We start from the raw sequence: 24,266 nt of genomic DNA on the forward strand, positions 1-24,266 counted from the left end.
ATCCTGGGTTGGGGTAAAGTGAAATGACTCTTCTTACTCATTTCAACGTGGCTGTTCTTAATTTTGCACTCACCTGGGGATACTGCAACTTAACTGGTTTCTGGTATCTTGGTCTATAAATTAAACTGGTGTCTCTGTGGGGTAATGAGGACTGGTACTTCCTATTTTGCCATCTTGCTGACGTCAACCCCCATTTCATATTTTAACCAAAAGGGAAACAGAAATAGGCCACAGAATCCAGAATGATTTACATATCATCAAAAGGAAACCTTTCCGGAGTGCTGGGAGGTAGGTGTATCCTTAAATATTACAAGCCCTTGTGTTACAGATGAGAAAGCCAAGGCACAGAGGTAACACAGTGAAATCGTACATCCCAAAGACTAGGGGTGAACAGTGACTGGTATGCAGCAGGCACTTGAAAATGGTAACTATTTTTATTATTTCTTTTATAGTAAAATTATTCTAAAATGGGGAAACTATCCTGGATTATTGGGGTGGGCCCAATGCAATCACAGGGTCCTTTTATAAGTGAGAGATTTGAAGATGCTAAGCTGCTGGCTTTGAAGATAGAAGGGCCCATGAGCCAAATAATATGGCAGCCTCTAGAAGCTGGAAACAGCAGAACACAAATTCTCCCTAAGGCCTTCCTCAGGAGCACTGCCCTGCTATCACCCTGACTTTAGTCTCGTCAGACCCATTGTTGGATTTCTGACTTCTAGAACTCAGAAGTCAGAATTTAAAAGCAAATTTGTGGCTGGGCATAGTGGTGTAATGCCTGTAATCTCAGCACTTTGGGAGGACATGGCAGGAGGATTGCCTGAGCCCAGGAGTTTGAGATCAGCTTGGGCAACATGGCAAGACCTCGTCTCATTTTACTTAAAAGACAGAATGAAAATTAATTAATTAGTTAATGAAAAAATTAAACTGGTGTGTTTTAAGTCACTAAGTTTGTGGTGATTTATTAGAGACAAACTAGGAAGCTAACAGAGAGTCTGAAATTAAAAAAAAATACATTTAAGACAAAATTACTTAGGAAATAAAATTTTATTGTATAAAATTTACATTTGGTGCATATGATGAAAAGCATGGCAAAGAGACCCTTAATCTTTTTTCTTTGATATTTACTGTGAAAGTAATTTCCTAATACCAGATCATACAATTTTTTTGTATAGAATGTTTAACAGCTATGTTAGTAGTAAGTGTTTTGGGTATAAGGTATAAAACAGAAATTAGATCAAAAAAGTGCAGGGGGAAGACCACTGCCAAAGAGTAATCTCCAAGAACTTGGTATTTTCCACCGTGAGGCAGATACTGTGGGGTCATCGCTCTGTAATTGAAGAATAAAATATTTTAATCTTTAAACTTTACCATCAAATCTCCTTTTAAAGTGAATTATAAAACTCTCCTTTTGTGTTCCTTTTGGTTGGCACTTTTATAGCCAGGTTTTATTGTTCAGGAAAAATAAAGTTTCTTTGTCTTCATGTCAACTGAAGATAAATTTCTTTAAGTTCCAAATTATAAAGATATGCCAGAAAGGCTGTAGATGAAGTTTATTAGGGAAAATCACATTCAAAAAGAATAGGGATTAAAAAAAAATCAGCGTTATGTGATTTGTATCAATTTGTTCTTGGCAAAAGCATGAATTAAAAAGCTAGTTACCCATCTTAGAAAGCAGCCTTATGCTCAGTGTTCTGTTATGCCTAAAGGCTAACTCACTTCCCTGGGTGTAATGCTCTCATTGCATAACAGAGAAAAATATCAACTGTAATACATATTCAATAGCTACAGTATTGCTCACATAGCAATACTTTTTACTTCCCTAAAAAAATTCCTGAATTCCACAGAAGGCTTTTTATTATTGCAAGACTATGTCTGGCATAATTAATCTAACATGAATAGTAAGTACAATGAAGAACTAAGGATTTTCCTTTTTGGAAAGTCAGCTTTAATGAAAAAACTGTAAATAATAGGTTGGTTAACTGTCCTCTAATTTTCAAAAGTTCAGCTTAAACTAAATTTTATGTAAAGATATGTCTATATCTAATACAAACGTTCACTTACTTGGTCTACTTAGGTAGTATATAAAGTGCAAGTTAATGAATACAACCAAAGATGAGGCTTAAGCTATCGCAGAACTTACAAGTGGTTTGATTATCTGAAGCCACTCATTAAGATACTCAACAAGACCTAATGCATCTGGGATGTTGTCCCCTTCTGAAACAAATTTCAGCAGAACTGCCATTTGGATTTCTTTAGAACAGCTACAAGAAATAAAAATAAGAATCAGTATTCTTTCACAGGGTACAAGAGCTGACTCTAGTGTGTCTGTTTTTACAGCTACGATAACCTACCTGGTTTAGGAAAGGAAAAGACGTCACATCGTAAGATCACTTATCATCTCCCTTTGCCCCACACAGAGTTTTCTACTTGTGAGAGCAGGCCCCTGTAACACTCACTGGGGAACACGCACAATCATGCCTCACCCCACGGCTGCATGAAAAACCAGCCTTTCTGTCCTTGGCTATAGCAGATAAGGTATGTTCTGACCTACTCCCCAAACCTACTTCAGAAGACAGTAATTTTCAGAAGCACCACAGCAGAGACTGAAAGAAAATAACACCTAGTTACTATCTAAAGCAGTGAGGGAAAATGTGGAAGAGAATGGAATCATTAAAGGAAATAAAAGTTCCTACTTCTTCCAAAAACGCTGAGTGGTTATTATGTGTTAAGCATTATCTGCAAATTTTATGACAATCCCTGTAATAATCCTGAAGAAGCTATAATTAGCTCCATTTTATAAGTGAATCAGTTTGGAATAACGGGAACAAAGATAGACACCAGGATTCAGATTCTAGCTCTTCAACTTACCAGATATGTTGGGCAAGTTACTTAACCAGGGGTGTTCCTCATCTATAAAAGGGGGATGATAATGGAACCTACTTCACAGGTTGTTGTGAGGCTGAAAGGAGGTAGTGGAGGCAAAATGCTTAAAACAGTGACCACACAGTAAATATGAAAGAAGTATTAGCTACTTTTATGAGGTAACAGATTTAAAGAGATTGAATACAGGCTGGGCGCGCTGGCTCAAGCCTGTAATCCCAGCACTTTGGGAGGCCGAGGTGGGCAAATCATTTGAGGTCAGGAGTTCGAGACCAGCCTGGCCAACATGGTGAAACCCTGTCTCTACTAAAAATATAAAAATTAGCTGGGCATGGTGGCATGCGCCTGTAGGTACTCAGGAGGCTGAGGCAGGAGAACTGCGTGAGACAGAGCAAGACTCTGTCTCAAATAAAAAAAAAAAGATTTAATACATAGTTAACATGCCCAAAGTTCTATATCTAGTAAGTGGCAGAGATGGGACATGAACTTAGGTCTCTCTAACTCCAAAACATAGTCTCCTATCATACTATAAACGCCTCAAGCTAGTGATGAGATGGAGATTCACCAATGCAAAAAGTTTCCTGCTTGCCAATAAATGCAAAAATTACTCCTAACACCCTAAAACCAAGAACTATGAGAAAAATGCCATGCCAAAACTTGAAAGCACGAGACTGACAGAGAAGAGAGCTACAGAAATAAAAGTGAGCCGAGTTCTAAGGAAGGAAAGGCACCGAGGAGACTCTGATGTGTACGTTCAGAAGTCTCAGATGATACCAGGCTAACTTTAGTTTCTGTCTCTAAAAACTACCAAGTAGAAACTGTTAGCCTCACTCACCCTAGCCCAGTACTTGGTTCTCAAACACCTTAGGGGCTCTCAATCTTTGTATGGAACCACTATGAGCTCTGATGGCTCAGAAAATTCCAGTTCCTAAATGCGTCTGCTGTGATGGCCTCAGGCAAGGCTCCCGCCTGGAGAAGGCTGGCTCCCAGGCTGTGCTTGCATTTTCAAGGCTCTAACTTGGAAAGCGCAGGGGTATGCTCTTCAGCTTATCGCGCCTCTTATTAGTTTGTAACACAGTGTGGGATAATCATTTCAATATTACCCTCTGGTTTTCTGTTAAAAAGAAAGGCAGAGGATGACTATTATTATTACTTTTTTATTTGGAACTATTTTATTCTGGTTGATACAACTGAGTATTTTAAATATTGTTTCTTCAGGGTAAAATCTGCATTTCCTGAATGTTTGATGCTGAGTAGGTCTAACTTTTATAATACTTTCTGTTTATCACTGCTAACTTTGTGGGCAAGCTTATAGCTAACCAGAAGCTGTTCTTTTGCCTGTCCTCTTGCCTGTCCTCATAGTTTCACCCTATACCCAAGAAGACAGACCCAAGGAAACAGACCCCTGGACTCTGATGAGCAGCACCCCTGCCCTCGGATTCTCTGCCCTGTATCTCCAGTTGCCTCGGCCTCCCTGTAGTCTTAACTCATTTCCTCCACTCAGCTCTGCTTGGATTCTGCTCCCTGTGCTGCAGTCCAGAAAGTATCTCAAGCAGAAAGCCAGGCAACTGTAGACTTAAAATTGCCTTCTCTTAGGGATGACAGCTGTGTGCTGCCTGTAGTCCAGTGTCTGGAAAACAGTTGTTTCATAAATTGTCAGGTTCCAGTATTTTTATGGCAGGAGGGCAAGTCTGATATCAGTTACTCTGTCTTGGTCAGAAGCAAAAGTTTAGGAGGATTGACTGGTAAAGTAAGTGCAACAAAGTATAGAAGAGGTGGAGTGCAGTGGGAGTGCAGACGCAACTTCCTTGTCTAGAAGACAGGAAAAGGCAAGATTGCAGACAGGAGGTGAAGGGTGAGTTGACTCTTAGAAAGTAGGTAGGTGTTTGCAAGGGGGACAAGAGAGGAACACGGAACAAAAACACAAGGGAAATGAGAAAATACTGACATGAGTGAAAATGAAAACACGACATGTCAAATCCTAGGGCATGCAGTGAAAACAGCGCTAAGAGGAAAATTTACAGCTGTAAACACATTCAGTAAAAAAGAAAAAAACTTTTAAATTAATAACCTAAGTTTACACCTTGGAAAAGAGAAAAAAAAGCAAACCAAATCCAAAGCTAGCGGAAGAAAATAAAGATTAGTTAAGAGAGAAATAATAGAGATTAATAGAATAATAGAGAATAGAAAAGCAATAATCAGCAAAATCAAAACTGGTTCTTCAAAGAAAAACAAAACTGACAAATCTTTAGCTAGCTTGACTAGGAAAAAAAGAAAAGACTCAAATTATTAAAATAAGAAATGAAAATGGGAACATCACCACCAATTTTACAGAAATTAAGTTGGGAGTTATTATTTATGGGTACAGATTTTTTAATTTAGTATGACGACAAAGTTCTAGAAGCAGACAGTGCTGATGGATGCAGATGCTGTGAATTAATGGCACTTGATTGTACGCTTAAATATAGTTAAAATGTGTGATAAATGTATGTAAATTTTGCACGATGTGTATTTTACCACAATTAAAAAAAAGTGTGCGTGTAGAGGTTGCAAAGAATAAGTATTAGAATCCCTAAAAAGTCACACAAAATACAAGCATTAAATATGGCTTTTGAGAAACCAATTCTTCTATAACCAAGTTTAAATCTTTCCCCTAAATGCAAGAGCTCTAAAATAGTACCAGTTTTGTAAATATATTTTCTTTTTTTCTTTTTGAGATGGAGTCTTGCTGTCTCCCAGGCTGGAGTGCAGTGGCGCGATCTTGGCTCACTGCAAACTCCGCCTCTCGGGTTCACACCATTCTCCTGCCTCGGCCTCCCGAGTAGCTGGGACTACAGGTGCCCACCATCACGCCCAGCTAATTTTTTGTATTTTTAGTAGATACAGGTTTTCACCATATTAGCCAGGATGGTCTCGATCTCCTGGTCTTGATTGATCTCCTGACCTCGTGATCCGCCTGCCTCGGCCTTCCAAAGTGCTAGGATTACAAGCGTGAGCCACCGCACCCGGCCTATCAATATATTCTCAAAGTTTCAGTAAGTAATCCAATACATTCTCTGACTTAATTTTGTTTTTTGTTGTTGTTGTTGTTTTTTGTTTGAGACGGAGTCTTGCTCTGTCACCCAGGCTAGAGTGCAGTGGCACGATCTCAGCTCACTGCATTAATTTCATTTTTAAGTATAGTGGGAAACAAATGAACAGGCAAACAAACTCACCTTTCATCATAGAGTGTTTTTGTGATACCTCCTCCCGGAATGCGGATACAAAACTCGGAATCATCTATTTCAGGAATGCACCGGCTTTTTTCCATTTCTTCCCAGTTAAGGCTCTTTATTTTATTTTGAACACTTTTTTGCATGGAAGGTGTAAGTAGGTACCGGAAGGGAGTACTAGAAATAATCATATAGTTAACTTTTTAAAAACTCTAAGGCAAACATCGGTTCTTTAGCTGAAATTCTCTTGGTCTCCATATAGTCTGCTGCACAGGCAAAACACAAGTTTCAGCAGACTTAAGTAAAAAATATTGCTCTGATGTGCTACTTACTTAGGAGACAATATAAAAAGACAGAAACACTTAGGCAAGCCCATTGCAAAAATTTCCCACAGCTTTCCTCCCTTCTGCCATGAAGCCTGTAATGTCTTCTGTGAAAGTTCTGGAAATTAGCTCATTTTGAAAGGTAACTCTTGGCTTATTGGTATTTTTTCATCCTGGTTTTATAGGTGTCTAAGTGATAAAAGTTATGATCTACATCATCTAAAAAAGTTACAGTGAGCCAAGACTGTGCCACTGCACTCCAGCCTGGGTGACAGAGCGAGACTCCATCCCCAAAAGAATAAAAAATAAAGGCCGGGCGCGGTGGCTCACGCCTGTAATCCCAGCACTTTGGGAGGCCGAGGCGGGCGGATCACGAGGTCAGGAGATCGAGACCATCCTGGCTAACACGGTGAAACCCCGTCTCTACTAAAAATACAAAAAAAAAATTAGCCAGGCGTGGTAGTGGGCGCCTGTAGTCCCAGCTACTCGGGAGGCTGAGGCAGGAGAATGGCGTGAACCCGGGAGGTGGAACTTGCAGTGAGCCGAGATCGCGCCACTGCACTCCAGCCTGGGCGACAAAGCAAGACTCCGTCTCAAAAAAAAAAAAAAAAAAAAAAAGAATAAAAAATAAAAAATAAATGATCTAAATGCTACATCTTGGGGCCGGGCGTGGTGGCTCACGCCTGTAATCCCAGCACTTTGGGAGGCCCAGGCAGGCAAATCACCTGAGGTCAGGAGTTCGAGACCAGCCTGGCCAATATCCTGTCTCTACTAAAAATACAAAAAATTAGCCGGGTGTGGTGGCATGCGCCTGTAGTCCCAGGTACTCGGGAGGCTGAGGCAGGAGAACCGCTTGAACCCAGGAGGCAGAGGTTGCAGTGACTCGAGATTGCACCACTGCACTCCAGCCTGGGCAACTGAGAACTGGGCAACTGAGAAAGACTCTGTCTCAAAAAAAAAAAAGGAAAAAAAAAAAAAAAAGCTACATCCTGGGGATGGGCACAGTGACTCATGCCTGTAATCCCAGCATTTTGGGAGGCCCAGCAGGCGAATTACCTGACATCAGAAATTTGAGACCAGCCTGGCCAACACGGTGAAGCCCAGCCTCTACTAAAATTACAAAAATTAGTCTGGCGTGGCGGCAGGTACCTGTAATCCCAGCTACTCAGGAGGCTGAGGCAGGAGAATCGCTTGAATCCAGGAGGTGGAGGTTGCAGTGAGCTGAGACCATGCCACTGCACTCCAGCCTGGGTGACAGGGCAAGACTCCGTCTCAAAAATAAATAAATAAAAGCTACATCTTAGAGTATAAGAGTATTCTATATGAAATGTTATCAACTTTATGTGGTAATGATAGCTTATAGTTCTATTTCTGGGATACTCTGTCTTACATTTAAGAACTCACTCTGACATGCCAGGGAGCTACCCTTTAGGCAAGTGGATTTCTGCAAATACGAATGGTTGCATGTGGCCAGGTGCGGGGGGCTCACACATGCAATCCCAATACTTTGGGAGGCTGAGGCAGGCAGACTGCCTGAGCCTGGGAATTCGAGACCAGCCTGGGCAACATAGCTAGACCCTGTCTCTACAAAAAGTAAATGTTTTTTAAAAAATGGTAGCATATATGGAAATAACTGAAAATATTAATCTTTCAAGGTAGCATATATGGAAATAACTGAAAATATTAACCTTTCAAAAGTTATCAACTTTATAAATCTTGAGTACCTTTTCTGCTTATTCTCTTCAATTAGCTGAGCTCTGTGATGTTGCCATGTATGTGACGGGAAACACTAAAAACATGGTTCCCAAACTCTCTCTCTCTACACGATGTCTTCCCCGTGCCCCAACTCTACTAAGCTCACAGGAACTGAAAAGATCTGCCTAACTGTACTCCCTCCCATCTCCTGACCTTCTCTTACCCCCCTCTTTCTAAACTCCAGTAAGAAGAGGTAAGGATCTACATGGCTTTTAGAGTTTAACTTTTTAATAGCGAAATTATCATAGTATAAACCATACCAAAAATAACTTTCCAGAGGCAGGAACATACCTACGAAGCTGCAGATCATTACGCTGATATGAATGACTGCTCGAAAGAACAATGACTCTGGCACAGCCACTGCTTTTCACCCAGGAAAGCAGTTTTTCACAGAATGGCTTTGATTTATACTTTGCACACCATTGAGAGAATAAAAAGAAAATCTAAAAGTTAGTCTTAGAGCATACAAACATTCTATATACTATTTCATCAACTTTATGTGATAATGATACATAATTTATATATACTGAAATTATTTTCAGATCCACTTACTGTGCTTAGACCGAAAGTGAATGATAAAGAGCAATGAATTATCTAATGTATCTTTATAATTAAGAAATCAATGGCCATGCATGGTGGCTCACGCCTGTAGTCCCAGCACTTTGGGAGGCAGGCGGATCACCTGAGGTCAAGAGTTCAAGACCAGCCTGGCCAACATGGTAAAACCCCATCTCTACTAAAAATACAAAAATCAGCGGGGCATGGTGGCAGGTGCCTATAATCCCAGCTACTCAGGAGGCTGAGACAGGAGAATCACTTGAACCCAGGAGGTGAAGGCTGCAGTGAACCGAGATTGTGCCATTGCACTCCAGCCGGGGGAACCAAGTGAAACTGTCTCAAAAAAAAAAAAGAAAGAAAAGAAATCAATGAATCATGAGGAATCTAGATTTCAAAAAAATTCTACTGTGATGGACAAAGGACAATTTCCCAGTTCTCTACTTAAGTAATCTATTGTTACCTAATAACCAATACATGGTCATCTGTGAAGGGTTCTTGCCAGAAATTTGTGACCCGAATCTGGTCACATGGAAACAATCAGATGAATGGAGAATGCCCCACATCCAGCCCCGGTTCCTCGAAGGAGTCAATATTGTAAAGAAAGAAAGAGGGGCAGGCCAGTTTTACTCCGAAGGATAACAACTAAAAAGATGTAACAGCCAAATACAACCTGTGAACCATCAATGGATCCAGAATTGAAGGATACTTTCGGAACAGCTGTGGAAATTTGAGTATGTTGGATGATACTCCTGAATAAATTCATTAAATGCTGGTTTTCTTGGGTGTGGTAATGGTGTCCTTGTTCTTGAAAGATGTGTGCGGAAGTATGTAGGGGTGACCATTGCTAGCCTACTTCTGGATTGTTTCGAAGAAGGAAACTGTGTACACGCATAGCGAGAGATCAAGCAGGTGTGGCAAGACGTTCACAGCTGGTAAATCTGGAATGTGGGTTATAAAATTTCAGGGGGAGCCCGCTTTATGAAAATTTTTCAAAGACTGCTCATAAAATAACTACTCAATAAAATTAAAAATGCAGGTAAGAGAAATGCAGGCTAACTTTTAAAATAAGAAGGTAGTCTAGTATAGCAGTTAAGAGAAGCAGGCTCTGGGACAGGCATGGTGGCTCACTCCTGTAATCCCAACACTTTGGGAGGCCGTGGTGGGTAGACTGCTTGAGCCCAGGAGTTAAAGCCCAGCCTAGGCAATGTAGTGAGACCCTGTTACTACAAAAAAAAAAAAAAAAAAAAATTATTACACATGGTAGTGCACGTCTGTAGCCCCAGGTACTCAGGAGGCTGAGGTGGGAGGATCATTTGAGCCTCGGAGGTCAGGGCTGTAGTGAGCCATAGTTGTGCCACTGCACTCCAGCCTGGGTGGAGTGATACCCTGTCTCAAAAAAAAAAAAAGTAAAAGAAAAAAGGCAAGCTCTGGAGCCAGGCTGCCTGGGTTAGAATGCTGGTCCTGCCTCCCTAAGATCATGTGTCAGGCAACTGCTTAACCTTTCTGTACTTCAGTGTTTCCTTTGAAAAATAAGGGTAATATTAGTATCCGTCTTATAGGATTGTCATGAGGATTAAGTAATAAATATAAAGTACTTAGAACAGTATCAGCACAAAGAATCAATGCTCAATAAATGTTTGCTATTTTGAAATTAGTCTTGTGGCCAGGCACGGTGGCTCACGCCTGTAATCCCAGCACTTTGGGAGGCTGAGGCGGGCAGATCACAAGGTCAGGAGATCGAGACCATCCTGGCTAACACGGTGAAACCCCGTCTCTACTAAAAATACAAAAAAATTAGCCGGGCGTGGTGGTGGGCGCCTGTAGTCCCAGCTACTCGGGAGGCTGAGGCAGGAGAGTGGCGTGAACCCAGGAGGTGGAGCTTGCAGTGAGCCGAGATCATGCCACTGCGGTCCAGCCTGCGCAACAGAGCGAGACTCCGTCTCAAAAAAAAAAAAAAAAAAAAATTCACTCTTTACTTCCAGCTGCCAAAAATTTATATTATACGTTAAATAATTTTTCAACTTACACTGATTAGAAAGAGAACAAAAAGCCATGTGGCACAATGTAAAAATGTTACCAACTCTAACTGCAAAACTTTGGGTATATAATGTTAACTAAAGAAAGCAGTGATTCTAGTATAAGAATTAAAAATAATCTTAGCAGCACTATTCATGATAGTCTCAAACTGGAAATAATCAAATGTAGCATCAAAAGTACCATGGAAAAATTATGGCTTATGTATACAACTTAACACCACAGAGAAATGAGAATGAATGAACTATGGCTACTTCCAACAACATGGGTGAACCCTGCAAACGGAATGTTGAGAAAGGAAGCTAGATAGCTGTAAGTATATACCACAGAATTCCACCAATAGAATACTGACTAGGACGCATTATGGGGTCCTCTGGAATGCTGACAATGCTCTTATGTCTTGATCTGAAAGCTGGCTTCACAGAGGGTTTACTGCATGAAAATTCACCAAGCTGTATATTTATGATTTGTGCACTTTTCTCATGTACGTCATACTTCGATAAAAAGTTAAAATAATGGCTGGGCACAGTGGCTCACACCTGTAATCCCAGCACTTTGGGAGGCTGTGGTGGGCAGATCACCTAAGGTCAGAAGTGTGAGACCAGCCTGGCCAACATGGCAAAACCCCAACTCTACTAAAAGTACAAAAAGTAGCCAGGCGTGGTGGCGGGCACCTGTAATCCCAGTTACTCAGGAGGTTGAGACAAGAGAATCGCTTGAACCCAGGAGACGGAGGTTGCAGTGACCTCAGATCACGCCACTGCACTCCAGCCTGGGCGACAAGAGCAAGACTCCATCTAAAAAAAAAAAAGTTAAAATAAAAAGTACTACGCAGTTAACCATGTCACTAAAATCCTGTATTTCTAACCTCCAGAAAAGATGATACCTCAGGTCATTCCAAAAAATCCCTCAGCAAATATTTACTGAGAGCTTCTCTATGTGCATGACACTATCTTATGAGCTGGGGATATAAAAGTAAATGACACTTCATCATTCCCTTCAGAAGCTTACTTTCGGCTGGGTGTGGTGACTCACACCTGTAATCCCACCACTTTGGGAGGTTGAGGCGGGCAGATCACCTGAGGTCAAGAGTTCGAGATCAGCCTGGCCAACATGGTGAAACCCCATCTCTACTAAAAATACAAAAATTAGCCAGGTGCGGTGGCGGGCACCTGTAATCCCAGCTACTCAGGAGGCTGAGGTAGGAGAATCGCTTGAACCCAGTAGGCAGAGGTTGCAGTGAGCTGCGATTGCACCACTGCACTCCAGCCTGGGTGACAAGAGTGAAACTCTGCCTCAAAAAAAAAAGAGGGCTGGGCACAGTGGCTCATGCCTGTAATCCCAGCACTTTGGAAGGCTGAGGTGGGTGGAGTGGGTGGATCACCTGAGGTCAGGAGTTTGAGACCAGCCTGGCCAACATGGTGAAACCCCATCTTTACCAAAAATACAAAACTTAGCCGGGCACAATGGCACGTTTGTAATCCAGCTGCTTGCGAGGCTGAGGCAGGAGAATCACTTGAACCCAGGAGGCAGAGGTTGCAGTGAGCTGAGATCACGCCATTGCACTTTGGGGAAGCTGAAGCATGAACTGCTTGAGCTCAGGAGTTCAAGACCAGCCTGGGCAACATGGCGAAACCCCACCTCTACAAAAAAATACAAAAATTAGCCGGGTGTGGTGGTGCATGCCTGTAATCCCAGCTACTCGGGAGGCTGAGGTCGGAGAATGGCTTGAGCCTGGGAGGCAGAGGTTGTAGTGAGCCAAGATCACGCGACTGCATTCCAGCCTGGGTGACAGAGCAAGAGAGACCCTGTTTCAAGAAAAAAAAAAAAAAAGGAAGAAAGGATTGTTTAGGAGGGCCTTTCTGATGAAGAAACATTTAAGAAAACACTAAAGGAGGCAAACCATTTGAGTCTCTAAGAAAATGAATTCCGGCAGAGAAACTAGTGGAAAGACTGAGACAGGATGAGCTTAATGTCTAACAACACAGGGAAGCCAGTGTGGCTGCAGGTTAGGCTCTGCAAAGCAGCAGTCTGGCAGAGCTCCTGTGAGCATGACTCTTGTTATGCTGGCTTTTTGCATATGGGGCTCCTGTGAACTTGGAATGTGAGGAACTGAATTTTAAATTTATGAATTAAACTGTAAATAGTTACATGTAGCTAGTGGCTACTGTATTAGACAGCACAGATATACAGCCTCATAGGCCACAGTAAGGGCTGTGAATTTGAAACCATCCTCAAAGAGTTAAAGAAACCAATGACTAACAAATTCTTGAGTTTGGACTGGGCGTGGCTTACACCTGTAATCCCAGCATTTGAAAGGCCAAGGCGGGTGGATCACTTGAGGGCAGGAGTTGGAGACCAGCCTGGCCAACATGGCAAAACCCCGTCTCTACTAAAAATACAAAAATTAGCCAGTGTGGTGGCGTGTCCCTGTAATCCCAGAGGCTGAGGCAGGAAGATCACTTGAACCCAGGACGGCAGAGGCTGCAGTGAGTTGAGATCACATCAGCGCACTTAAGCCTGGGCAACAGAGGAGACTGTCTCAAAAAAAAAAAAAAAAAAAAGAAAGAAAGAAATTATTGAGTTTGCAGGGTGGCAGATAAGAAACTACTTGCTAAAATACTGAAACTTCCTCCCCTTATGGGATAAAAGAACTGGCTGAAATTGGTTGGAACCAATATGGCCAAGTGGAGTCTGCAGAGAACAATCTTCCTGGTGTCGCAAGCTGACTCTCCATCACCACGTTTCATACTCACTCCCCTGAATTGGCACATGAGCCCTGTGAGTTAGCATGAAGAGATAACTGTGCATGCCCAAGGACCTTCCAGATGTCCCCTTTCCTTCCATCGCTCACCTACTGATCTCAGAATCCACCCTCTGAACCTTTTCTAATAAAAACACTGCCTTGAAGTCAGCACAGGGAGGCAGATTTGCGCTCGACTCCTGTCTCCTTGGGAGTCAATTTGCAATATAAAGCCTTTCTTGTCTCAAAAACCTGGTGTCACAGTGCATCAGGAAGCGAGCCCCTTTTCCTGGATCACAATTTTGAGTGAGAGGAGAAGCCACTGGAGGGTTTCAAAGAGAGTAGTGATGTGGTGTACGTTGAGAGGATCATCAGTGCTGCTGTCTGTGGGAGGTAGATCAGCAAGTTAGAGTCAGGGGCATGTAGATGACACTGGTTTGCACTCAATGACAGCAGTGGAGGAGGAAAGAAGTCAGATTCAGAATATTTTATGACATATACATAATTTGATATATACATAGTTTATATGTAGATGCCACCAGCTGAAATGTAATACAAATGGAATAAACCTCTAATATTAATATGCTTACATTTTTTCACCAATGCTACCCGAACTGAAAATATGTTAACACTCAAGATAAAAGCCCTACTTCCTTTCTATATAATCATGAAAAGACAATAACACATCTGAAATATTGTAAGATTATTTCTCTGTAGAATCAGATCTTAACTGTACATATGGTAAAAACAGTAGTAATTTTTGAATCTTAATTCCTAATGTTACTTATTTTCTCATTACACTTTAATAAACAAAAAGGCAAACTACAACATACTAACCTTAATAAAAATGGATCTTAACTGTAGAGCCACCAGCTTTCTTGAAGGCAATGAATACACTATAAAAACAAGAAAATGAAATCATATGATAGTGAAGTTATACAAGTTGAAATTATTATGATAAACAAAAATTGAATTATAATACCTTTTGCATTTAAATGTTTTCAATAATTAAAATACGGAACATATATGACATCTGGTTAAAATAAGACCTTTTAGAAGTACCTTAAAATGAGCCAGTGGGCTTTATTCTATGGAACAGATTCATTTCTGAAAAGTTAACTGTAAGAAAATATAAAAAATTATTTTTCTTTTGACTTTAACTGCAAAACCAGAGAAGTATTCCCCTGAAAATTTCTGGTATTATGACAAATAAAATCATCCTTAAGAAAACGGAACTTTTTGGCTTTTGATATTCGCCCCTCTTTGTCTCCAGAGAACAGCAACACTCATTGGGATTAACAGAAAAAACAGTAAAAGGTAGGAGAATGTTAGCCATGTAATAAAATCCTGAAATAGGTACATGTGTGTTCCTTAGAACTTTTTAAAGAATCTGAAATAACATAAAATGTCATGTGAGTCAATGTGTTTCTATTTTTTACTAGGAAAAGGAGCCATAGCTTTCATCAGGTTCTACAAGGGGCGCACTCTAGAAATGCTTAAGGCTTCCCTGCCCAATTTCATTTCTAAGAATGAGAAGCAGCTGGGCATGGTGGCTCACGCCTGTAATCCCAGCACCTTGGGAGGCTGAGGCGGGCGGATCACAAGGTCAGGAGATCAAGATCATCCTAGCTAACACGGTGAATGAAACCCCGTCTCTACTAAAAAATAAAAAAATTAGCCAGGCTTGGTGGCGGGCACCTGTAGTCCCAGCTACTCAGGAGGCTGAGGCAGGAGAACAGCGTGAACCCGGGGGACGGAGCTTGCAGTGAGCAGAGATCGCGCCACTGCACTCCAGCTTGGGCAACAGAACAAGACTCCATCTCAAAAAAAAAAAAAAAAAAAAAAAGAATGAGAAGCTCCTGAGTCAGGGATAAAATACTCTCTAAGGACACAGGATTACTACTGTGCTAAGGGGTAAGTGTTGGTTACTATAAACAGATTGCAAATAACAGCAAATCCTTTGGTGGATCAGGTCTCTACTGTTACAGGTCTTTCGGAAATTGTCTCCTATGGCTAGCGTGATGTGGTGTGACTGGGGGGTATGCTGAACTCAGCAAATCTAGCAAGCACTAGGTATGTTCAGTCCAAAGGAAGTTTAGGAATTAGGGAAAAGGGTATAAATTTAGGGAAAAGAGACTAAGGCACAGATTATTCAGCCTCTAACCTATCTGTGACAAACACATGTAGTCCAATTCAACTGACCTAGGTTTGAAAAGAATGTATCTGTAGGGGGTGGACAGGCTAAGCTTTTTAAAATGTAAGCTACCACTTCGGTGATAGCAATACTCTCCTCATCAGCGTATCATACAATTCTTTTTTTTTTGAGACAGAGTCTCACTCTGTCACCCAGGCTGGAGTGCAGTGGTGCGATCTCGGCTCACTGCAACTTCTGCCTCCCAGGTTCAAGTGATTCTTGTGTGTCAGCCTCTCAAGTAGCTGGGGTTACAGGAGCACACCACCACGCCTGGCTAATTTTTGTTTTTTGTTTGTTTGTTTTTTAAGACAGAGTCTCGCTCTATCACCCAGACTGGAGTGCAATGGTGTGATCTCGGGTCACTGCAACCTCTACCTCCTGGGTTCAAGTGATTCTCCTGTCTCAGCCTCCTGAGTAGCTGGGATTTCAGGTGCACACCGTCACAACGGGCTAATTTTTTGTATTTTAGTAGAGACGGAGTTTCATCATGTTACCCAGGCTGGTCTCGAACTCCTGAGCTCAGGCAATCCACCCGTCTCGGCCTCCCGAAGTGCTAGGATTACAAGCGTGGGCCACCGTGCCCGGCCTATGCAATTCTTTTTGTTGTTAGGTTCCTGTTTCCTAGTACTTTTTTCTTCTGATGTGATACACTATGAAAACAACAACACCTTTTCTGTATTCTGCCCCAAAACATTAACCTTTTATCTAATCAAGCCTTTAGAGCTAACTCCAGTTACAGAAAATACAGGGTCTAGAACAACAAGCCAAGTGACAAGAGGACGTAATCAGACAAATCAGAAGGTGGGACATTGTACAAAACAATACACCCAGTCTTTTCTTCAATAAATCGGTTTGTGATGAAAAAAAAGGGACTGCTCTAGAGTAAAAGAGATTTCAAGGGCACAGCACAACAATCGGATATATGAGGGGTCTTCAAAAAGTTCACAGAAAATGTGTACTTATGAAAACATTTTGCACCAAAATAAACTTGTACTGACTTGCTGTAACACGCCTGAAAAGGATCTTGTTTGAGGCACTAAGAAGGATAAGGCATTAAGTGCCCCTATCAGAGCAACATGAATTCTGCTTAAACTGAAGCAAGAACATCAAATTTATGGTGAAGCTTGGGTAGATAAATGGTGAAATCACAGATGCTTTAAAAGGGGCGGGCGCGGTGGCTCACGCCTGTAATCCTAGCACTTTGGGAAGCTGAGGTGGGCAGATCATGAGGTCAGCAGATGGAGACCATCCTGGCTAACATGGTGAAACCCCATCTTACTAAAAATACAAAAAAAGTAGCCGGGCGTGATGGCGGGTGTCTGTAGTCCCAGCTACTTCGGAGGCTGAGGCGGGAGAATGGCGTGAACCCGGGAGGCAGAGCTTACGGTGAGCCGAGATCATGCCACCGCACTCCAGACTGGGCGACAGAGCAAGACTCCATCTCAAAAAAAAAAAAAAGTTTATGAGGGCTGGGCGTGGTGGCTCATACCTGTAATTCCGGCACTTTGGGAGGCTGAGGCGGGTGAACTGCCTGAGGTCAGGAGTTCAAGACCCACCTGGCCAACATGGTGAAACCCTGTCTTTACTAAAAATACAAAAATTAGGCCAGGCGTGGTGGCTCACGCCTGTAATCCCAACACTCTGGAAGGCCAAGGTGGTTGGATCACCTGAGGTCAGGAGTTCAACACCAGCCTGACTAGCATGGTGAAACCTCATCTCTACTAAAAATACAAAATATTAGCTGGACATGGGGGCGTGGACCTGTAATCCCAACTACTCCAGAGGCTGAGGCAAGAGAATTGCTTGAACCCGGGAGGTGGAGGTTGCAGTGAACCAAAATCTTGGCATTGCACTCCAGCCTGGGCAACAAGAGCAAAACTCTCTGTCAAAAAAAAAAAAAATACAAGAATTAGCTGGGTGTGTGGTGAACGCCTACAATCCCAGCTTCTTGGGAGGCTGAGGCAGGAACATCTCTTGAACCCAGAAGGCAGAGGTTACAGTGAGCCGAGATCCCGCCACCACACTCCAGCCTGTGTGACGGAGTGAGACTCCATCTCAAATCGGGCGCGGTGGCTCACGCCTGTAATCCCAGCACTTTGGAGGCTGAGGCAGGCGGATCACGAGGTCAGGAGATTGAGACTATCCTGGCTAACATGGTGCAACCCCGTCTCTACTAAAAATACAAAAAATTAGCCAGGTGTGGTAGCACGTGCCTGTAATCCTAGCTACTCAGGAGGCTGAGGCAGGAGAATTGCTTGAACCCGGGAGGCGGAGGTTGCAACGGGCCAAGATCATGCCACTGCACTCCAGCCTGGGCAACAGAGCAAGACTGTCTCAAAAAAAACCCAAAATAAATAAATAAAATAAAATAAAATAAAGTTTACGGGGGCCGGGTGCAGTTGCTCCTCACACCTGTAATCCCAGCACTTTGGGAGGCTGAGGCAGGCGGATCACCTGAGATCAGGAGTTTGAGACCAGCCTGGCCAACATGGCGAAACCCCGTCTTTACTAAAAACACAAAAACAAAAAGTAGTCGGGTGTGGTGGTGGGCACCTGTAATCCCAGCTACTCGGGAGGCTGAGGCAGGAGAATCGCTTGAACCCGGGAGGCAGAGGTGACAGTGAGCCGAGATTGTGCCATTGCACTCCAGCCTGGGCAACAAGAACAAAACTGTCTCAAAAAAAAAAAAAAAAAGAACGTTGTAAGGATTAAATGAATTACATGTAAACGCCGCTGGGCGCAGTGGCTTGTGCCTGTAATCCCAGCACTTTAGGAGGCCAAGACAGGCAGATCACCTGATTTTGGGAGTTCAAGACCAGCCTGACCAACATGGAGAAACTCCGTCTCTACTAAAAATACAAAACTAGCTGGGTGTGGTGGCACATGCCTGTAATCCCAGCTACTCGGGAGGCTGAGGCAGGAGAACTGCTTGAACCTGGAAGGCGGAGGCTGCGGTGAGCTGAGATCGTGCCACTGCACTGCAGCCCAGGCAACAAGAGCAAAACTCCATCTCATTAAAAAAAAAAAAGGACATGGCATTTAGCTCATAGTAATACTCAATAAAAGATAGCTGTTATCACTAGTGGAAAGTATACAAATTCTAGGGGCTTTTGTTTTTTAAGATAGGGTCTCGCTTTGTCACCCGGGCTGGAGTGCAGTGGCATCATCATGGTTCACTGCAGCCACAACCTCCCAGGCTCAAACAGTCCTCCCAAGTTAGTTAGCCTCCTAAGAGGTTGGGACTACAGGTTGGCTAATTTTTTTCTTTTTCTTTTTGTAAAGATGGGGTCTCATTTTGTTGACCAGGCTGGTCTCAAACTCCTGGGCTCAAGTGTTCCTCCAACCTCAGCCTCTCAAAGTGTTGGGATTACAGATGTGCACCAATGCACCCGGTCATGAATGCTGGTTTTAACCATTTATAGTCCTTTATCCTCTGAGGCAGTAACTGAAATTTAGTCTTGCGTTGACAAAGCCATTTGTCCTGTAGGAAGTTCAATAATAAGGTCATTTCTCATATGTACATTTCACTATCGCAAGCTAAGAACAATGATATGGTTAGTAAGACACAAAAACCAAAATGCTTCTTCATTTGTCTTTCAATTCACCAAAGGCCTTTCATGCTCTTCTGTCACCTCTGGATTTGACCTTAAAATGGTAAACAGAAGACTGAAAGATCAGAACAGTTAGCCATCAAAGGTAGTAACTGGGTGCTCCCATGCTTCACGATCAACAGGAGCTCTTCTCTTACTCACCTGGTGCTGTGCTGCATTATAACCAGTGTTCCCTGATTAATCAAGCCTGATACTCCAATGAGGAATTACAAAGATTTACAGTATGGGAAAAGCCTACACCTATTAGCGGCATCAGGCAAGTCAATCTCTTTGAGCCTTATCTATACCATATTATTATGGATCCTATAATGGAAGAAGATGACTACGAGGATAAGACTTAGTTGACGTAACATATATTAAACCTACAAGACTGAGTCCAGCGCAATCTACTTTTCGTCTTTCCATATTATTAGTGATGGTTACACATACCAGTAAGAACAGGAGATAAAACTGAGGATAGAAGGAGAAAAATCCATGTTGAAAAACAAGGAAATTTAAAAATTCTATAAAAGATACAAGTATGGGCTGGGCACGGTGGCTCACGCCTGTAATCCCAGCACTTTGGAAGGCCGAGGCGGGTGGATCATGAAGTCAGAATATCGAGACCATCCTGGCTAACACGGTGAAACCCCCGTCTCTACTAAAAAAATAAAAAAAATTAGCCAGGCGTGGTGGCAGGCACCTGTAGTCTCAGCTACTCGGGAGGCTGAGGTAGGAGAATGGCGTGAACCCGGGAGGCAGAGCTTGCAGTGAGCGGAGATCGCGTCACTGCACTCCAGCCTGGGCAAGAGAGTGAGACTCCGTCTCAAAAATAATAATAAAAAAAGATACAAGTATGATCTTATTCTCAACCTTCGTAAGACTTGCCATTTACAAGAGGCTAACAACAACTAAAACCAGGACGTAAAAGAATAGGACAATGTGATTGGGTTGTGAACTCTACACAAAGTTGGCAGTAAGTAAACATTTGCTACAAAACAATTATCAATAAAGTCTATTTCTAATTTAAAACAACTCTGTAGTGGAAAAATACAAGGTAAAGTCTTACATACCTTCAGCATTTATACTAAGTTCTGTTGAATTTCCTTCTGCGGTCGCATATGGATTGTTTCCAACCATTGGCACAAGACAATCAGTATAGAAGTAACCAATCTTAGACATATTCAGTGTAGAAATAATCAGATCCATTGCAAGCTGGCCAACATTTCCAACAGATACTGCTGGCTGAAATTATAAAAGATATGTTCAGTAAGTCACCAAAATTAGCAGCACTTTATTTTATTTTTTGAAACAGAGAGTCTGCCTCTGTCTCCCAGGCTGGAGTACAGTGGCGTGATCTTGGCTCACTGCAGCCTCTGCCTTCTGGCTTGAAGCAATTCTCCTGCCTCAGCCTTCTGAGTAGCTGAGATTACAGGCGCGCACCACCACACCCAGCTAATTTTTGTATTTTTAGTAGAGACGGAGTTTCACCATGTTGGCCAGGCTGGTCTCAAACTCCTGACCTCAGGTGATCCACCGACCTCAGGTGATCCACCCGCCTCAGCCTCCCAAAGTGCTGGGATTACAGGCGTGAGCCAACACGCCTGGCCCACAGCACTTCAAAAAGTTTAGACAGAAGACAATAGTTACATTAGTACTGAAAGCATCATAACATCATAGCTAGATATTGATTTTCATTAACTACAACTGCTGGGGCCTCCTCCACCTTTGAGACTATTTAACAAATACTTATTGAATGCCTACTCTATGTCAATTGTTGCTCTAGGCACTGGGAATGCAGTAAAATAAACCAACAAAAGTTCATGCCCTCATGGAACTTCCATTCCAGTGAGAGTGGTTTACCTGTAATAAACAAAACAAACACTAAAATATACAGTGGTAAGTGCTACGGAGAAAAATAAACTGAGTGTGAGGATGTGTGTACATGGTTGATTGCAATTTTAAGTAGCGTGTTCGAGGAAAGACTCACCCTAGGTGACAAATGACTAAAGACCTGAAAAAGGTAAAGGAGACAGCCATATAGAGATCTGGGAAAGAACATTCCAGGCAGTGGGAAAGCAAGTGTAAAGGCTACGAGGTATGAACAGAAGCACTCTTGGGTGTGCTTACCATTTGTTTTATTAGTGCCTCTTTACCCATTCCGAAAGGTTGAAGTGACCTTTTCACACTAAACACACACACACACACACACACACACTCTCTCTCTCTCTCTCTCTCTCTCTCTCTTTTTCCCATGACTTAAAATAATGAAGCTGCCAAATCCCTACCTACATCCCAGAACATGTAGGAGCTCCACAACCTAATGGATGTCTCCACATGGTTAGGTCACAGGAAACTCACATTTCACATGTCCAAAACTATAAACTTTTGCCCAAATTTTTCCCCATATTTTGTATTTTAGAAAAGTGCGCCGGGCATGGTGTCTCATGCCTGTAATCCCAGCACTTTGGGAGGCCAAGGCAGGTGGATCACCTGAGGTCAGGAGTTTGAGACCAGCCTGGCCTACATGGTGAAACCCTGTCTCTACCAAAAATACAAAATTAGCTGGGCGTGGTGGTGCGTGCCTATAATCCCAGCTACTCGGGAGGCGGAGGCAGGAGAATCACTTGAACCCAGGAGGCGGAGGTTGCAGTGAGCCAAGATTGTGCCATTGCACTCCAGACTGGGCAAAAAAGAGCAAAACTCCATCTCAAAAAAAAAAAAAAGTTCAATATTATTCAATCTACCTAAACTTCTTCCCATTCCCTTACCAACTACATCTAATACATGCCTAATTTTTATTGAGGCTATCCCCCAAGTATCCTTTTAATGTAGCTCCTCCTTTGCATTCTTCCAACAACTCCTTTTGTTTTCTGTCCTTCAGGGCATGTTCTGTCCCTCAGCATGTTCTACCACTTTTCACTGTTGTCACCTACCAATTGCCTAGTTACCTCCTGTAATTCCCTTCTCAACAATTTTGCTACTTGGGTTCAACTCTTCTGTACCATCCTTCTTTTCCTCACAATATTGTATTATTCCCGTCAGCACGTAACCATGCTCTAAGATCTTTCATTCTAAAAGGCTCTCCCTTGACCCCACATAGCCCTCTAACTGCAACCTCATTTCTTGTGTCTCTATGTAGCAAAAATTCTCCAAGTCGTCCACGAAAACATAAGCAGAAACTTTATCTCTTATTTAAAAAAGTTTTTTGAGACAGGGTCTCACTCTGTCGCCCAGGCTGGAGTGCAGTGGCACGATTTCAGCTCACTGCAGCCTCTGCCTCCTGGGCTCAAGTGATCCTCCCGCCTCAGCTTCCCGAGTAGCTGAGATACAGGTGCAGGAAACCACACCTGGCTAATTTTTATTTATTTATTTTTTTGTAGAGATGAGGTATCACTATGTTGCCCAGGCTGGTCTTGAACTCCTGAGCTCAAGCGATCCTCCTGTACTCAGCCTTCCAAAGTGCTGGGATTACAGGCATGAGCCATCATGCCTGTCTCTGAATTAATGACTGAATATATATTATACAACCCAAATCTTTACTTGTTTTCTATCATTCATTCAACCCACTCCAATATGGCTTTCCTCTTCACCACTTCACTGGTAACTGTTTGTCCAGGTGACCATCATTAACATGTCGCTAAATCCAAACATACACTTTCTTCACCTTACACATCTCTGGGCTACTTTTGACATGGCCACTCCCTCCTTTTTGAAACACTCTTCTCTGGGGTTGTGTGTTTTATATGTAATGAATAAGAATGAGAGTTCCAGCTCTCTCCAGCCTTATACCACTCCAAACAGTGCATTTTCCAATGGTGCCTTCTGGGTTCACAGGGCCTACAGCTTATTCTCTCTCAATGTGTCATTCCAAATTCTTGGCAGTCTTCAAGTCCCCCATGCTTACTGACTCTGTTTTAGACATCCATCTTTCTGAAACGCCTACTTTCCCCTACTCCCAGCCCACAGGCCCTCCATCTTTTGCATACTACTTTCTCTATAAAGCCTTTCTTAACAAGCCATCTGTCCCTCCCCTCCCAATTATCTCAGGACCTTTCTATATCCTTTCAAGCTTCTAGCCTAGCATTTATTGCTCTTAGATTACATGTTTCCAACTACAGTGTAAATTCTTTGAGGGCACGCACCTAGTCTTATTCTAATACTCGCACATAACAGACTTTATTAAAACAATGAATGAATATAAAGAGCGATAAAACTGTGCTAACTACCGGCAAGAGTTAACGTTTATTGCCCTATCAGTAGTGCTCCGGTTAACAACGATAATATGCTAGCTTAAGACTAATTCTAAAACTAGTCGTAGAAAGACTTTCTAGGATAAAACTGAAGGATGCCCTGCAAAACATAAGTACAGTGTATCTAGAATGTACGAACACATCACGTTTTACAGGAAACAGAGACTACAAATTGTAGACTTGACTACGTTTGGTTTTACAGCCGACAAAGGTTCTGTTTGGACGGCTGCCTACGGCTACAATCTCCCTGTTTTTTCCGGCCGAAAACATGAAATACAAACTAGTGCCCTATTTCTCCCAAGGCACCGCCAAACACCCCGCGTCGGGGTGGCGACACCGCAGGGGCCTCGGGAGGCAGCAGCCCCGAGCGCAAACGGAGACTCACCATTAGGAGGGTGAAGCCGGCAAGGTCGGGGGCCGACTCCCCGCAGGGAACGAACATGGTCGCAGTGGGGTGGCCAGCAGGGACTGCGGCCCTGGCAAGAACGAGGGCAGCAAGAAGGCGGAAGCCCGAGTCCCCGGAGCCTCGCGGGGCGCGGGAGGGTCCTTTGAGTCCCTGGGCGCCGGGCCCTTGGGGCCCGTCCAGCTAACTGCCGGTTCAGAGGGCGGAAAGAGGCCGCCGGGTGGCCGCGAAGAGGGGCCAGCAGCGCTTTCGAAGACCCTGGCAAGCAAGGCGATGGGGTGCGCTGAGGTCTCGGGGTGCGGGGCCCGCGGGGAGGTGGAG

General features: G+C 43.0%; 1 protein-coding gene across 1 annotated transcript; it reads right to left on the reverse strand.

Moving 5' to 3' along the window:
• Positions 1–1,025: 1,025 nt before the first annotated feature.
• On the reverse strand, positions 1,026–24,107 carry PSMG2 (proteasome assembly chaperone 2). Its single transcript, XM_019013984.4, has 7 exons — positions 23,928–24,107; positions 20,363–20,534; positions 14,343–14,401; positions 8,462–8,580; positions 6,096–6,269; positions 2,141–2,261; positions 1,026–1,327 (listed from the first exon to the last, which is right to left on the reverse strand). Exons 1-7 carry the CDS (start codon positions 23,982–23,984, stop codon positions 1,235–1,237), a joined length of 795 nt encoding a protein of 264 aa, XP_018869529.1. The 5' UTR covers positions 23,985–24,107; the 3' UTR covers positions 1,026–1,234.
• Positions 24,108–24,266: the final 159 nt, after the last annotated feature.

Source organism: Gorilla gorilla, chromosome 17 (assembly GCF_029281585.2).
Source record: "Gorilla gorilla gorilla isolate KB3781 chromosome 17, NHGRI_mGorGor1-v2.1_pri, whole genome shotgun sequence".
NCBI lineage: Eukaryota > Metazoa > Chordata > Mammalia > Primates > Hominidae > Gorilla > Gorilla gorilla.

Coding starts and splice junctions, on each gene's coding strand:
- PSMG2 (XM_019013984.4), bottom strand. CDS start 23,984: ATGTTCGTTCCCTGCGGGGAGTCGGCCCCCGACCTTGCCGGCTTCACC. Junction 14,402..20,362: donor ACTTAGTATAAATGCTGAAG/GTATGTAAGACT, acceptor TTGTTTTTATAG/TGTATTCATTGCCTTCAAGA. Junction 1,328..2,140: donor TTCAGATAATCAAACCACTT/GTAAGTTCTGCG, acceptor CTTCAATTACAG/AGCGATGACCCCACAGTATC.